This window comes from Alnus glutinosa, chromosome 1 (assembly GCF_958979055.1).
Source record: "Alnus glutinosa chromosome 1, dhAlnGlut1.1, whole genome shotgun sequence".
NCBI lineage: Eukaryota > Viridiplantae > Streptophyta > Magnoliopsida > Fagales > Betulaceae > Alnus > Alnus glutinosa.
In genome coordinates this window covers 44,051,564-44,067,418 of record NC_084886.1, presented here as the reverse complement: position 1 = coordinate 44,067,418, position 15,855 = coordinate 44,051,564, and the positions used below count along the sequence as shown (strand labels likewise).

Sequence of the window (15,855 nt, the reverse complement as noted above, 5' to 3'; positions counted from 1 at the left end):
GCAAAACTTTATATTTTGTGATATAAGAGCTTTATGTTCGTGATCTTTGATCAACGAAATACTTAGATTTTTCATTCAAAAAAAAAAAAAACTTTTAAACTATGTGATTCGTACATGCAATTTTAATATAATTAATAGCTAGAATATAATTTTCATACGAATTTTTAAAGTGAAAATCTTGTGCTTTAAAAATAAATGACTAATGCTATTTAGTAGACTGTTATTTTTATTTTAATCAAATAATCTATTTGGGTTGAAAATTGTATTTTTTTTTTACTTTTTACTTTTTGATTGATTGATTGAATAGGGGAAAGCGGAAACGGGATGAAGTGGAAAATTGTATTATAGTATTGATGAATGATAGAGAAATAATTGGTTTATATAAATAAATAAAAAAATTAAATGAGGACCACATGGATTCTTATCCAAAGACCATAGGCAGGCCATAGCTGACCTGGATCCATGCAATTATTTAGAGAAGGTTAAAAGAGGAAGAAAGCTAAAACGGCGCTGTGGAACCGCGGGTGCACGTGGGACAAGTTGGTAAAAGAAGCGCGCGTACGTAGACACCGTTATAGACTGCTGTCCGGTGGCAGAGGCGGAAATTGAATTTGGCAAAGACTGATCGAGATGACATGCAAAAAGATATGCGTTAAATCCACGTTTATCGTCGATGTCCTTCCGACTAGGGTTATAACTTATATTTACTATATATTATTATCTTTAATAACTGTAATTATAGAAAACGTTAAATAATGTATATTTGTAGTATAAATACTTTCCTTCCTTAATTATCCGTTCAAAGAAGATAAAGAGGAAGCCAGCATTTGGGGGAGAAAACAACCACCGGCCAGGAGAAAGCCATTTGATAATTGATTGAATCGCCGGAGTTTAACGGAGAGAGGAAAAGATCGAGCTTGACAGAGAGGTTGCGGGGGGTTACATGGTTGAGGAGAAGGGAATGCGACTGGGGAAGTACGAGTTGGGAAGGACTCTCGGCGAGGGCAATTTCGGAAAGGTCAAGTTGGCCAGGAACGTCGAAACCGGCCACTATTTCGCCGTTAAGATCATCGAGAAGAAGAAGGTTATTGAGCTCAAGATCACCGATCAGGTTTCTCGAGCTCTCTCTCTCTCTCTTCCAATTTTCTTCCTTCCTTGATCGATCAATGGGTTTTCAAATTCTCAGCCGTCTTTAATTTCTCCAGCTTTTACTAGCTAGGCATATTATATTGTTTGTGTTCCTTAAATTAATGGGTTCCTTTCAGAAAACAAAATGAAAAAGCTCCTGATCATGATCTGGGTTTTGGTTGTTCTTTCAAAATTCATGACTTTTATATATCAACGGTTATGGTGTCGCAGATAAAGAGGGAGATTTCCACCTTGAAGCTCCTCAAACATCCTAATGTCGTCAGATTACATGAGGTGTTTAATTATGCCTTAATTAATTGCCTCTTCTTTTTTTCACTTTCCTATATGTTAATGAAAATATAGAACAAAAAACAGTAAAACAAGATGATTCTGATCGAAAGCGCAATTATTCTTATCTTGATAGTAGAGCCTAGCTCCCACATGAACAAATACAGTTTTTGGCGGTTTCTATGATGTTTACGAATGTTGTCTCAATAATCAGGATCGCTGAAATCGCATCAGAAAATCTGCACCCACGTCCATGGACCCCACGCGCACACAGGTGTTAGTGCTACCTCCTCCGGAATCTAATTATAATAATAATCCGATCGCAGACTCTTCTGAAATAGAAAAATGTCAAGAAAAGCTACCGCACTACCCCATTCATTGGCCAACCGCTCTTTTCGTTTGATCGTTTTCTGCACTTGGCCCACCAGTGAAACCTTGCCACGTATATTACATATGCTTCCAAAGGTGTGCGCGTTCTTAATTGTCAGGTGGACCAGATCGGTATGATCAAAGAAACTTCCCCCCCCCCCCACTTACCAAACTCACCCACTTAAGACTGAGATTTGGGCCAAATAGGGGTGGTCACACCCCCACTTACCAAACTCCCCAGTAAAAATCTTACCCGTGGCCCGGTTACAATGTTTTGTATTCGCTGGGCCTTGGATTGAGCGGGTTTTGCCCACTCTTAAGCCAATGATCAGTCAGGTGGATCTTATTAGTGATCTTTCGAATTCTCTGCACTTTGAGCAAATTATTGTAAAAGATCCTGATCCAATGATTTTTTATGCCTCTTGGTGGATTTGTGAGCAGCAATTGTTCGATTCTTTTCCAAACTTAAAATTGTCATTAATCTTTATTTAACTTCGAATTGCTAGAAATTAATTTTGGCAAGTAACATGAGAGAACCCATATGGGACTTACCTGCACGGATAAATTTTGGACAGTTCGGGTCACCTACTCGGGCAAGTGAGCCTCATATGGGTTGTTTAATATTTTTGTTTTGAGACGAGAAAACAGAAGACAAAAAAACAAAAATTTCAACAAACCGTCCAGCCACACTTGTACATTGTTTCCTTTGTACCCATACTTTTCACCAATGTTGTCATGTAAAAGAGCTGAGATCATGCCATTAGCACCCATAACTAAAGAACTGATCATACTGTAGCCAGTTAACATAATTGCCAACGAGCAATGGATTACATCTCCTAAATTTTCTTATAGTCCTTTATGCCACAATTTTATATTCTCATCACCATGTTTAACCATTAATTAAGGAACCAATGATTATGTTCCTCTGCTTATGCTTTGCATTAATTATCACAATGACTTTTTTCCAGGTGTTGGCAAGCAAAACCAAGATTAATATGGTCTTAGAATATGTGACTGGCGGAGAATTGTTCAACAGAATTGTAAGCAGCTTCAGCCATATATGCATAATAATATTCAAGAATTTTGATGCAGAATTTTCTAAACTAGTCATCCATCCATTACAGGCGTCCAAGGGAAAACTTAAGGAAGATGAAGGCAGGAAGCTGTTCCAACAATTAATTGATGGAGTGAGTTACTGCCACACTAAAGGAGTTTTTCACAGAGATCTCAAGGTTATTTCAAAACTATTCATGATAACATAGTGCAGGAATAATGGTACAAGTAATGTTTTTCTCACTTTCCTGCTTGTAGTTCTAATAAAATTACTGCACTTGTTGATTGCAGCTAGAGAATGTTCTAGTTGATGCTAAAGGGAACATAAAGATATCTGATTTTGGCCTTAGTGCCTTACCTCAGCATTTTAGGGTACAAAGTCCTCCCAAACCGAACAATTTTTTGGGTTAAACACACTTAAGCCCCTTGAACTAACAGTCATTTTCAAAAAAGTTTCATGAACTAACAAGTATAACACTTAGATACATCAAACAATAATTTTTTGTTGCAATTAAGCCACTTTTATGTCATTCTTTCAAAAATACCCCTATTTTCTTTTCAATTTTTTTTTTTGATTAAATACTAAAATACATAAAGTAAGGTTCGATGAGGGGTATTTTTTGTAAGAAAATAGGAGTATTTTTGGAATAATGATAGAAAAAATGGCTTAATTGCAACAAAATGGTAGTTTGATATATCCAAATGTCACACCTGTCAATTCGTAGGGGTTTTTTAAAAATGGTTGGTAGTTCAAGGGGGTTAAGTGTATTTAACCCTTTTTTTTTAGTTGCTAATCACTTTGTTTTGTTTTAATCTGAAAATATCAGGGTGATGGGTTACTGCACACAACCTGTGGAAGTCCCAATTATGTTGCTCCTGAGATTCTTGCTAACAGAGGGTATGATGGTGCCACCTCAGATATATGGTCGTGTGGTGTTATCTTGTATGTAATTCTCACAGGATATCTTCCTTTTGATGATAGAAATCTTGCAGTTCTCTATCAAAAGGTATGGAGAATTTTTTTTTTTTTTTTTGGATACCCTTTCATATGATCTTTTGTTATTTGAATCTCATTAACTTCGATGTTTCTATTCTTTTTGGGGGATTTCAGATCTTCAAAGGGGATGCTCAGATGCCAAAATGGCTGTCGCCGGGGGCCCAAAACATGATAAGGAGAATTCTTGATCCCAATCCTGTTAGCCGGATAACAATGGCAGGTATCAAAGCAGATGAGTGGTTTAAGCAGGGCTATAATCCTTCAAATCCAGACGACGAAGAAGATATATTCATTGATGATGAAGCATTCTCCCTGCATGAAGTGGTATGAGCTTGGAAATTCTACCCTCTGTAGTGAATGCTTTTGTGCTATGTAACTGATAGGATTGTTGTTGCAATACAGCCATCTGAAGCAAAGAAGAGCCCAGGCTCACCCACTCTCATCAATGCATTTCAGTTGATTGGAATGTCCTCCTGCTTAGACCTCTCTGGCTTCTTTGAGAAAGAGGTGGGAATAATAAAAGTGAAGAATCACTCGATTTGCAAGTAATATTGTTGCTGAAGTTGACACCTCATAAAATCTGATTGCCATTTCTGTGCATTGTTGAGTTAATTTAGGATGTCTCTGAGAGGAAGATCAGATTTACATCCAATCACTCTGCAAAGGACTTGCTTGAGAGGATTGAGGATATTGTAACAGAGATGGGATTCAGTGTTCTGAAGAAGAATGGAAGGGTGAGCTCTGTTGTTTCTAATTTATAACACTTCACAATCTCTTCATATGAATATATATATATATTGATAAATTACAATGTTTGATATAAAGTAATTAATGTTGTTTCATTGGCAATAATGATGTCTGATGTTTCTGTCCTTAACTTTCCTTTTTTCAGTTGAAAGTGATGCAGGAGCACAAGGGGCAGAAAAGTGTGGGTAGTCTTTCAGTTGCAGCAGAGGTAAGTGTGATTGTGAAACTTGAATGCATTTGTAATTGAAGAAATATATGTACTTGTCTGAAGTTAACATTGTCTCTGTAACTATGTCAGGTGTTTGAGATAAGTCCATCCTTGTATGTTGTTGAACTAAGAAAATCATATGGAGATTCTTCAGTTTATAGACAGGTATTGGCTTTGATTGTTAAACCGTTTTCTTTCTCCCTTTTGTTTTTGATTTTCAAAACAAACAACCCCATACACAAAAACACTCAAAGCGTTTTTCACTTTTATGTCACATCGGAACACTTTTTCAAACCGGAAACAAAAAACGCCATTGGAAACACATTAACAATTCTCTCTCTCTCTCTCTCTCTCTCTCTCTCTCTCATGTACAAATTATGGTATCTAATCCTTATTATTTCTTTTTATATGTGCAGCTGTGTAAAAAGCTATCAAATGAGTTAGGAGTTGGCCCTACTAGCCAAGAGCTGTTGACCCCATAAGTGTGATCTGATTATTAGAGCCTTCTTGCAGAGAACTGAACTTTGAACCCAAGCAATGTAGTTTATGAGTATCTCTATCTCTGTTACACATTTTAAGTTGAGTAGATATGTCTGTACAGTTCAAAATAGCCTGCTAAATATTCAACTTGTATAGATTTGCAGAGCCAATTATGGCCATAAAATGATGTCACTTTATGATAGCAATTTTTTATACGAATTTTATTCTTTTGTTTGAAGATAGACTTTTCCAATTAAAATTAAGAGAAGCGCAAACAAATAAAATTCAATCAACAAAAATCCAATATGTAAGTGTGGCAAATAAAAAAGACAATGTGTGTTGGAGAAATTATAATTCCCAAAGCCCAAGTGAGCCCATGATTGAAGTCTGGGTCCAATCGGTTCAACCGACCCGAGGAGACCCTGTCAGTCATCATGGTCTGGAATATTTATTACAAAAGCTTATGAACATTCCGGTTACCAGAATCGGGAATATGTTTCGGCTCAGAAAGTTCTGCGCCTGGGAAATACGAGAAGGACGTGCGGAATGCCCATATCCAGTTGGTCCCAGAAACGGATTTCTCGAGACTAACATGAGGTGATATGGACATAGCATGCTAGAATCTTTCTCTAGATATTACAGCCAAGATTCGTACTTTGATCGATAACTCTTTGAGAAAGATCCGGGATACTTAATCATCCTAAGAAGATCGTGGATTCTGGAAAACCCGGGATACACAAACCACTCTCTCCCTGAGGGGATCATGGATCTTAGAAGATCAGCACTCTCTCCCTAAGGAGATCGTGGATCCCAGAAGATCCGGAATCCTCACAACATTCAAACCGCATCTATGTGCCTATAAATAAACTACTACTCTAGGTATCAAATGACTTTGAATTCTCTGATATTACGTTCTCTCAATACTCCCTGAAATTGTCTATTACTGAGTTAGGTATCGGAGTGAGACCCCGTCAGTACACCCGAAAAGCCTTTATTATTTTACAGATCTTGAAGGAAGCGAATCAAAAGTTGACACGTCACCAAATTGAAAATTGTACCAACAATGTGCATGTGCTTACGTAGTGAAAAACTTTTTAAAAGAAAATCCATTTTGGGTCACTCAGACATCGGCAAATTCTATTATGGAAGAAAAGTTTTACAACTAATCGTAAACAAAACCTTTGTAGATTCAAATCAAGGCTTGTAATCCCATAAACAGACTCCAAAACTCGACCTTTTTTCACAGCAACTTCCCACAAACAGGCTCATCAACATTTGGAACTCCAGCTATGATGAACTCATCAACCAAACCCCAACGCTCAAAATGGAATTAAGGATTTTGATAGTGGTTGTTTGGTAATAAAGAGAGACGCCGGGAAGGTTAAGCTTATGAAAGGAATAGGTTTTCTCTCTCTCTCTCTAGGGCTTTTCAGGATTTCATTCTATTTTCTCTCTTTATAAAAAAATTATGTAAAATATGAATATTTATAGGTAGGGAAACAATTTGAGTTAGATAAGAAATACTATTTAAAACAGAGTTAAAATTCCCGTAAACTCGATCAAAGGACGGTCGAGAAAAGTTTCCATTTGGACTCATCCGAACGACTTTCGCACTAGGGATCGAGTAAAGTTCTGAGTTCTTCATGAAACTCAAGGGAAACTGTATTCCTCCTAAGTTCTCGAATTTGGAACTTCTGGAAGCTTATTCAGCTGGAATGATCGCCAAATGTGAAGACATTTGTGGGTTTTTTTTTTTTTTTTTTTTTTTTTGTGAGGTTTGGTTTAGGGTCTTTGCATTAGAATTCAGCGTTTCGTGGTGAGAGATGGAGATAAAGGAAGGAGGGACACAGAGAGAGAGAGAGAGAGAGAGAGAGAGAGATGAGAAAAAAATGATTAAGCAAATGAAAAGAGAAGCTAGAGTGCATTTTTAGGAGTGAGTAGCAAGATCTTGGTATGAAGAATTTGAATACAAATCTATTGGAGTAGAGTTAAAAAATGAAGGTAGCTTTTGGGACTTTGAATGGCTTGGCCATCCTAAACCAGTCGTTTGTTCGACTAGGGGGTGGTTCAGCCGATCAGGAGGTGACCGAACCACCCCCTTTGGACCTGTTTGGGAGTGGGTTAGACAACCCCAACAATACCCAAAAGCAACCTTTCAATTTTTCTTTTATTTTCTTTTGCATTGTTGTCTCGATTTGTACCGTTCATGGTCCACAAAAACAACCTAATCCAAATCCTCTATATCAATAGAGAAATTTGTCAATGTAATTGTATCTGCGATATCCAATTCTGTTTTTTACCCGCTTTTTAGGGTTGAATTTGTATTTTAGAGCATCTGACCCGTTAAAACAGAGCTTGGTCCCTCTGCTTAAGATGTAACCTTATCATTTTATAACGTGGGAAGTTTGATTACATTTGACATATGACTAAAGCAGGTTCCATCATTGGCCCTTGTAACAACAACGTTACATTATATAAAAATTTCACTATGTACAGAGCAGACAATATTTTCAACGCTGAATATGGTAATAATTGTAAGTATAAAATTTCCAAAGTAGCCTGGCGCAGGCAAGTCTAATTTGCAAGCCTGTTGCCAAGCTCTTTGCTATATACCTGAATTAACCCACTGTTGTCAGCCATTTGAAGCTTCTCATTTAACATGGCCTTGTGTTCGTCATCTTTGTCCTCCAAATTACGCATAAGTTCAACCTGCAGAAATAACAACAAAAGTCATAAAATAGATACAGAGAAAAGTAACAAACAATTCCAGAAATAATATGCCATCTAATCTTCGAAACGAGACACTGTTCAGATACATCATGACAAAGTCGAGCAACTTTGCTTGATAGTTTCAATTGCAATTCAGATTCAGGCCAAAAAAAAAAATGAAATCACCAAAATTCTGAGAAGTTAAAACGAGAAGGAGAAAAAAAAATGATCAAATGTAAAACAAGGAGATGTGTGATCAACATCTTTTGCAATTAATGCGCTGAACAAAGACCAAACTTTCATAGGGTTAGAAAAACAATATAGATAAGATGTTTCAAATCAAATCAATCGAAAATCAAAGTCAATGTTAGAACCTTATCATCATGTCCATTTGTAATATGGTAACAGAGAGTGATCATTGTATCCTGACCTTACCTTATGGGGGTGGTGAAGGGAAGGACCCAATTGGTAGAAAAAAACCCGCAAAAAATCTCTTCACTCTCAAACTTCTAACTCCAGCCATGGTGTTTCAGGATCAAAGTAATATAAATTTTTAAACAAACATGTATATGCAATGTTGTCAATCCAATGGAATTAATATCTCATAATTAGCTACGGAGAGTGAGAGAACAAAAGGGGGTGGGGTGGGGGGGAGGATAGATTACTTCTAAATTTACTTCCATAAACAACAGATATCAGTACTTACCTGTGTCTGAAACAAATCAAATTCATCAGAGCTCAGAGAACCATCGCTATTTGAATCAAGAAGCTGCATCATCTCGCAGGCATCTTCACCAGGGGCACCAAGCTCTTCCATCACTTCCATAAGTTCCTCAATGCTGATCCTACCATCTCCATTCTTGTCAAGAAGGCGGAATACTCGATCTCTCTGGTCAACCTCAATACTTTTATGATTTGTGGGTGGAAGATCTTTTAGGCGCAATGCTGCAAGTTCAGCTGCAGCCATCACCATGGCCTTGAGCCGATTAGCCTGAACATCAACAGATCACTAAATCAATCTCCTTTACCTGGCTAGATTAATCAAATTTCACATAACGGAATGCTGAGTTAGAAGCTGACAATTATACATGTTCATGAATAACTCAATTTCCATTTCTCCTAACTACTTCCCTTATGATGAATAGAATGTAGAACTTTCAAAGGGGATACTCACTCCAAAAACAGAAGTAATGAATAAGACGCTCTTATACAGGATTCCAAAGGAAACATGTTAGACTCAATAATCAACCAGCAAAGAAGGAAAGTAACAGTTGCAACAAATAAGGCAAGACAACATATTTCAGCACACAAAGGAAAGGACCATTGCAAACAAATCTTCTCCAACGTTCGCCAAATCATCCAATAAACCAATTATCATGTATAACTTGCTATTTTTCAACTATAAATTGTACTAATTATCAACAGCAAACCATCAAGTATTCTCTTTAGCCTTAGTTCTTGTGTGCCTTGTTTTTTTTCAGATCGGGGATGCTTCTTCCCCTTTCCCATATAGGGTAATAAGATGTTACCGTGCACAATAATGATGAATAATATGGAATAAAAAAAAAAAAAAAAAAAAAAAGAAAAAAAAAAGAAAAAAAAAAAGAAGAAAGTAAGAGAGAGTAAAACACAGATTTAACGTGATTCAACAATTTACCTACGTCCACAGGAGTAAGTGCGGCTATATTCCTTTAATCAATCAGTTTGGGTTACAATACAACATATATATAATGAAACCCTACTATCCCAAAAATATCCCAGTAAACCTAGCAATAAATCGAGTTTCTCCGGACGTGCGTTCGGACAGCTTAGCCCTAGCGTCCGGATGCTAGTATAAAAACTTCACCGTTCGCAGCTACCGCATTAGCGTCCTGACACTTGTGCGAACATGTGCTCTCGGGAAGTCGCGTCCGCTCAGCCGTCTGGACATCTGTGCGAACACTAAGTCCCTGTGGTTTGCGTCCACTAAAGAGTTCGGACACTGGCGAGCGTCCGGACGTTTCCTCTAGCCGTCCGGACGGTCGCCCACTAGCAACTTTACTGGTACTCTCAAACTTCTCTCTATGCCCAAGAGAATAGGAGCCACTTGTTCCAACATAAGACCATGAATTGCACCTCATATATGACATTGGATTTAATATTTACACATAAGTATCACAGTCCAATTTACCACAGCCAAATAGTGGATTTTTTAATCTTCATTATCTTTTATCTTGAGGGACAAATCAAGAAGGTCAGGGGATCAATGTGGTGGTTTATACATTAAATGTATGGAAAACAAAGATTTTAATGAATTAATTTCAATCGTATAACACAATCATACCAATTACCTCTTCCGGGTCAGTAAGACCACCCTTGTACAATGTATGGGATGCCGTTCCGCCATCTGCCAACGTGTCCATCTCCGTCGTCCGTATCTGTACCTCCATGAGCGGTCTAGCCCTGCCATTCTCACTCACATTAGCCGCCATGTGTAAACTCCTGTACCCATTGGCTTTGGGCTTGGCAATGTAGTCTTTCGTCCTGTGCGGCATCTCTTCCCACAAAGACCGCACGATTTCTCGTACCCTGTAGCACGCACTCTCCCCCACATCTACTGACACAGAAGATAACCTGGGCTTCAATATCACTCGCAAACCCAGAACATCATTAACCTCTTCAGCCTTCCGACCATCTCTCAACAGCTTCTTCATCGTACTATAACGACTCTTATACCGACCTTTGACGAAGACATCCTCCACCATGTCCGCCAACACGGAATCGCTCCTTATCGCTTCAAGAAGCTGGTCCTTGTATATATCAATCAGACTCGTCTCGTGACCTCGTAGCCACTTATCCACAGACAGATACGAACAAGGAAACAAGTAGCGGAAACAGAGATCCTCGAGCTCCAAGGACAAGAAGTTGGCTCCCATGGCATGAGCCAGAGGGGCGTGGATCTTCATAACCTCGAGAGAGAGCATTTGCTGCTGGTATCTGGGCAGGTAATCAAGATGCCTCATGGTGTCGAGCTTGAGAGCCAAGTCTAGAATGACAGCCCTGATATCATAGTACGTGAGGCAGAACTTTCTCAAAGCAGAGGCGCTGTCATCGTCCAAGACTTCGATTTTGGAAGACATATTCTTGACGCGCAGGCTCTCATGCAATAGATGAGCAGTACCGGTACCGATCCGATCTCTCACCTCTAAAATCGACACCGCACCCGCCTCCAGGACTTGTCTCAGTATGCCGGCCGAAATAACCTCCGCATCCATCTGCAAGGTCATAGAAATATAGTTCAATCACTAGCTATATGAATGTGGTGGAAATTAGGGAGAGAGATGAATATAATACCTGGAGATGGGCGAGGAGGAGGGCGAGGGAGAGAGCCTTGGAGAGGGGAGAGCGACCATCGGGGGAGAGAGGCAGGGAGTGCAAGATGGGGATGGAGAGCTTGAGGGATTTGAAGAGGAGGGTTTGGGTTTGGGAGGAGTGGTGCGCGTTCTTCATGGTCTCCGTCAGCTCGTTGAAGGCCCCCACCAGCTCCACCACCCTCTTCCCGCCGGCCTGCTCCACCACCAGCTCTGGTCCTCCTCCGGCTCCTCCACCCAGCTCTACTGCTCTGCTTGCTCTCGCCACCGCCAGGACCCGGAAATTTTGACGGAGACGACGTCGTCTCTGGAGAAGTTGCGCTGTGGTTGTTATTGATGGATTGATTCCGACCAGAGCCTCCATCGGAGGGACCGATTGAGAGGTGGATAGAGTGAGTGAGCTTTTCTTTCGCTTTAATTCTTCATTTATTTATTTTAAATCGAATTTTACAAATACCTAAACTACCCCCATCATTTTGTATAACTCCAACGGTGCCACTGTATAAACCCTCCTTAGCCCCCCGGCTTACTGCTTCTCTTCTCTCTCTCTCCGAAACCACCACCAAAGCGACGCCGCTTCGGGTATCGTCTGAGACCATGTCGGCCTTATCAAGAGGCCTAATTTCTCGTCTCCGACTCCTCGCATCCAATGCAACGAGAACTACTACAACAACAACGACTAGCACAGAGCCGTACCCATTCTTCTTCTTCTTGAGGAGATTCGGCACCGAGGATGTGTTGGTGGACGGGGCGTCCGAAGAGAGCGTCCAAGAGCAACAGCTTCGGGTTATGACCCTGAAATCCAAGCGGACCGGGGTGATTGCCGTCAAGTGTGGAATGTCCGCTCTCTGGGATAAATGGGGTGCTAGGGTTCCCATCACCGTCCTCTGGGTCGATGACAATATCGTCTCTCAGGTCAAGACCCTTCAAAAGGAAGGTATCACTGCTCTACAGGTACTCTTTCTCATTTCATTTTTAGCGTTAGTTTTTTTTTTTTTTTTTAATTTTTTTTAAGTACAAGTTCAATCTCCATTCATTTTGTAAAAATGATTTGTTTTGGTCATTTGGGACTTCACACAAACACGAAAAAACGCTTTCTTTGCATTAATCTGTAAATGATACCATTATTTTGTCTTAGTTCTGCTTTATATTTCCAATGGGTGACCAAAAGAGCATAAATTTTGGAAGATCAATAAATATTTTATCTACTTCCCTAACTTTTTGGTCGGTTTTTCCTGGCAACCAAACTGAGAGTTGAGAGTTAAGCTTTTTCCCTCAGATAATTTATGATTTTGTGTATGTATTTAATTATGTGGTGGTGGTGTTCCTTTGCTGTGTTAGTTAGATTGGTTGCGGGCAGAAAAAGGAAAAACATTTGACGAAACCTGAAGTGGGTCATTTTAGAGCTCAAGGCGTTCCACTGAAAAGGAAATTGAGGGAATTTCCTGTGACCGAAGATGCACTTCTTCCTCTGGGCACATCGATTGGTGTTCGCCATTTTGTGCCTGGCCAGTATGTTGATGTCACAGGAATCACAAGAGGGAAAGGTTTCCAGGTGAATTCATTTGGTTTTCAGCTCCCTCCCATCATCTACTTTGTCATTTTTTAGTGTTGCTTATTCCATTTCCTTTTGATACCTTGACGGTGGTAGATGGGTGCATGGTTTATCTTAAGAACTTTGTTCCAAAACTGAGATTTGCTCGTCTATTTTATGTATCAAAGAAAAAAGGCCAATGATCTTTGGACCGAATGGCATCTTCTTCCCCTTAAGTAAAGGTTTGGAGGATGAAATTGTGTCATCCCGTATGGGCACAAGAATTATATTTATAGTGAGAAAATGCTAATTCTTTGTGACACCACCAATTATATACATTTTTTGTTTAGTTCTTTAAATGAGGAGTTGAGGATGAGAGATAATCATGAAGTTCAAAACCTTTATTGTCAGAGCTCTTTTTGATTCCCTGAGAAAAGGGTGAGTTTCATTTGTGAAATCACTAATTATATCTATTATGTGTCTAGGGTGTGATGAAAAGGCATGGTTTTAAAGGAATGCCGGCATCTCATGGTGCGTCACTGTCACATCGAAGTCTTGGTTCTACAGGCCAGAGGGATGCTCCTGGAAAGGTATGTACGACTTCCTTGAGCTTTTCGGATCTTCTAGCTTTTTTCCAATACATTGTGATCAATTGATATTTGATAACCCTCAGTTGTAAATTGACTAGATTCTTTTATGCATGGATGGGAACATGTCAAGATCAAACCTCTTGAGTCTTGTTGGAATTAAAGTAAAGTGGATTATTTTGGTTAATAAGAAAAACATGAATAGAATTTGTGCAGAAAGCTCTAATTTATTTTATCAGCCACATCACCAATATAAATTTGATTGGTTGCTCCTCTGAAATTATCTCTCCATCTTGGTTTCACTTCTCATATTCCCTTTTTTCACCACTTTTGTAAATGTTGGGATCACTTATTCAAGGTAGTTCTGTGACTGAGCAAATAGACACTGGAAAGGATGAATATAGTCAATCTAATTTATATGTTGAAGGGTAGCTCTCATTCTTAAGAACAAATTTTGTTGCCATTCTGAAGCTGGTGGAACTTAAAACTTCCATGGCAAGGTGGATTTTTCCTCTGATGCTGTATGCTGTGTGAAACTTGGTCCAGGACCACATCTACAGGACCTGAGTAAGTTGTGATATGGTTATTTTGCCTGGAACCTAGTTAATGTGATTACTACTTTGTAGGTACTTGGCTTGGCTTACTTCCAACATATAGCAGTTTACATGATCTGTTTTTTTTTCCTTCCTTTTTTTTTTAAAATAAAAAATAAATTTAGAGAGCGAGAGGTAGAGTCAAACAACGAAGATTATCATATTTTTGCCCACTCTGTCCACATATAAGTCTTTTGTAAACTATATAGTGATCCTATGATTATGTTTCATTAAATATATTAGCAAATTTACTTTGCAACTGCACTTGGATTGTAATTTTTGAAAATCACACGTTTTCTGAACAGGTATTTAAAGGCAAAAAGATGCCTGGGCGCATGGGTGGGAAGCAGAGAACAGTTAAAAATGTATGGATCTATAAAATTGACCCGGCAAGGAATCTGATCTGGGTGAAAGGCCAAGTATGTTTCTCTTACCCAGTTTATTTTTCAGCTTTAGTGCTTTTTAAATCTAAATGCATAAGGAGGATGCCTGACCTGCACATTTGAAAGGCGTGTACGCAGATGTACCAGTGAGCTTTAGCTCAAATTGTACATCATCCCCATTAAGGATAAGGTGGAAGATGAGCTCATGAGTTCAAGCTCCAATGGATGTGTGTACCTTATCAGGGAAAAAAAAACAAAGAAACCTGCACGCAGATGCTCTAAACTATAGAATGGATCTTACCTAACTAGTATTTTAGGAGACTGGTTCAAGTCTCTCTTGATGTGAGCTTAATTCTAATAATTAGTGTTCTGAGCCATAAAAGAACAAACTGCATACTCAATATTACTATCTTGGAGGAGGCTCAGGATTGGATTTATGAATTTGTTGATACGCATTTACAGTCCTGCTATTCACAATTGGGATTAACCCTTTTCTGGAGTCTTTTTGTTGCATTGTTAATTCTGGATTTCAATCAGATGGTGTAAAGTTTGCTACTCCTTGCAGGTCCCTGGTGCCGAAGGGAACTTTGTGTTCATAAAAGATGCTTTCTACAAAAAACCTGATGTTTCACTGCTTCCATTTCCTACTTTCTTTGCCCCGGAAGACGAGGACCCAGCAAAGTTGGAACCACTAGTTGCTGATCTTGGGGAAGTAGACCCCTTTATGGTGGCAGATTAATCAAGAGCAGACTTAATAAATATGAGAACTGGTTGCTTGTTTACATGATCTATTACCTTGCTGTCACTTTTTTGGTGATCCGGATTGCGCGGGTGGGTTTGTCTTCTAAGAAGCATTTGAGGAATTTGATCTTGAAGTTATGTTTGTTAGATTACAGGGCTGCAGCTGCAAGGCATGTAATTTTATTCTTGAGTTCATTCAATCTCTGCTTTTGATAGTGGCTGACCATGCTCCTACATTGGGACTGTTTCTTTTTCTTCTTTTTAAATAATAGCTGTAAACTTGGAATTTTGGCCTTCCAATTAGCATCACCCATAGATTTGAAGTATTGAGTTCTTGTTTATTCAATATTTCCAAATGGCTGTGCAATTTGTTCTGAATAGGCATGATAGGTTGCATTCAACCGTTGAAACATTGGCTTTGTTTGTTTTCCTTTTTTCTCTCTTTTGACCCAATAATTGAACATTTGGTGTTGGAGCAATAATAAGGCTAGTAAAAGGGTCTTCTGAAATGTCAAAGCAAATGTAAATAATCATTTCCAAAATGGTTTGGAGTTAAATTTGTGAGAAAAGAAAAAGAAAGAGAGAAAAATGGATTGGATATGGAGAAAAATGAAAAATATGGACTAAACTATTTATATAATATAATGTTGAGTTAAAAAAATATATATAAAATAGGAAATTGCAAAAT

General features: G+C 38.8%; 3 protein-coding genes across 5 annotated transcripts; 2 read left to right on the top strand and 1 right to left on the bottom strand.

The window, feature by feature from the left end:
- Positions 1-573: 573 nt before the first annotated feature.
- LOC133851397 (CBL-interacting serine/threonine-protein kinase 1-like) lies at positions 574-5,508 on the top strand. 3 transcript variants are annotated; one of them, XM_062287807.1, is made up of 12 exons: positions 579-1,111; positions 1,360-1,422; positions 2,754-2,825; positions 2,910-3,017; positions 3,130-3,210; positions 3,666-3,845; positions 3,950-4,159; positions 4,238-4,342; positions 4,453-4,569; positions 4,728-4,790; positions 4,881-4,955; positions 5,207-5,508. In XM_062287807.1, exons 1-12 carry the CDS (start codon positions 944-946, stop codon positions 5,270-5,272), a joined length of 1,308 nt encoding a protein of 435 aa, XP_062143791.1. In that variant the 5' UTR covers positions 579-943; the 3' UTR covers positions 5,273-5,508. The 3 variants fall into 3 exon arrangements, with proteins under 3 accessions (XP_062143807.1, XP_062143799.1, XP_062143791.1); XM_062287823.1 differs by lacking the exon at positions 3,130-3,210 and having other exon boundaries at positions 574-1,111; XM_062287815.1 differs by lacking the exon at positions 1,360-1,422 and having other exon boundaries at positions 576-1,111.
- Positions 5,509-7,606: 2,098 nt separating this feature from the next.
- LOC133851387 (probable GTP diphosphokinase CRSH, chloroplastic) lies at positions 7,607-11,724 on the bottom strand. The gene is made up of 4 exons (XM_062287795.1): positions 11,313-11,724; positions 10,310-11,233; positions 8,686-8,970; positions 7,607-7,979 (listed from the first exon to the last, which is right to left on the bottom strand). Exons 1-4 carry the CDS (start codon positions 11,691-11,693, stop codon positions 7,845-7,847), a joined length of 1,725 nt encoding a protein of 574 aa, XP_062143779.1. The 5' UTR covers positions 11,694-11,724; the 3' UTR covers positions 7,607-7,844.
- A 116-nt stretch (positions 11,725-11,840) lies between these two features.
- On the top strand, positions 11,841-15,493 carry LOC133851379 (large ribosomal subunit protein uL3m). Its single transcript, XM_062287785.1, has 5 exons — positions 11,841-12,283; positions 12,675-12,884; positions 13,349-13,453; positions 14,349-14,462; positions 14,992-15,493. Exons 1-5 carry the CDS (start codon positions 11,927-11,929, stop codon positions 15,163-15,165), a joined length of 960 nt encoding a protein of 319 aa, XP_062143769.1. The 5' UTR covers positions 11,841-11,926; the 3' UTR covers positions 15,166-15,493.
- The last annotated feature ends 362 nt before the right edge of the window (positions 15,494-15,855 follow it).

Coding starts and splice junctions, on each gene's coding strand:
- LOC133851397 (XM_062287807.1), top strand. CDS start 944: ATGGTTGAGGAGAAGGGAATGCGACTGGGGAAGTACGAGTTGGGAAGG. Junction 3,018..3,129: donor TTTTTCACAGAGATCTCAAG/GTTATTTCAAAA, acceptor TGTTGATTGCAG/CTAGAGAATGTTCTAGTTGA. Junction 4,570..4,727: donor TTCTGAAGAAGAATGGAAGG/GTGAGCTCTGTT, acceptor TCCTTTTTTCAG/TTGAAAGTGATGCAGGAGCA.
- LOC133851387 (XM_062287795.1), bottom strand. CDS start 11,693: ATGGAGGCTCTGGTCGGAATCAATCCATCAATAACAACCACAGCGCAA. Junction 8,971..10,309: donor GTCTTACTGACCCGGAAGAG/GTAATTGGTATG, acceptor GTTGATGTTCAG/GCTAATCGGCTCAAGGCCAT. Junction 7,980..8,685: donor TTGATTTGTTTCAGACACAG/GTAAGTACTGAT, acceptor TTATTTCTGCAG/GTTGAACTTATGCGTAATTT.
- LOC133851379 (XM_062287785.1), top strand. CDS start 11,927: ATGTCGGCCTTATCAAGAGGCCTAATTTCTCGTCTCCGACTCCTCGCA. Junction 12,284..12,674: donor AAGGTATCACTGCTCTACAG/GTACTCTTTCTC, acceptor TGTGTTAGTTAG/ATTGGTTGCGGGCAGAAAAA. Junction 14,463..14,991: donor TGATCTGGGTGAAAGGCCAA/GTATGTTTCTCT, acceptor TACTCCTTGCAG/GTCCCTGGTGCCGAAGGGAA.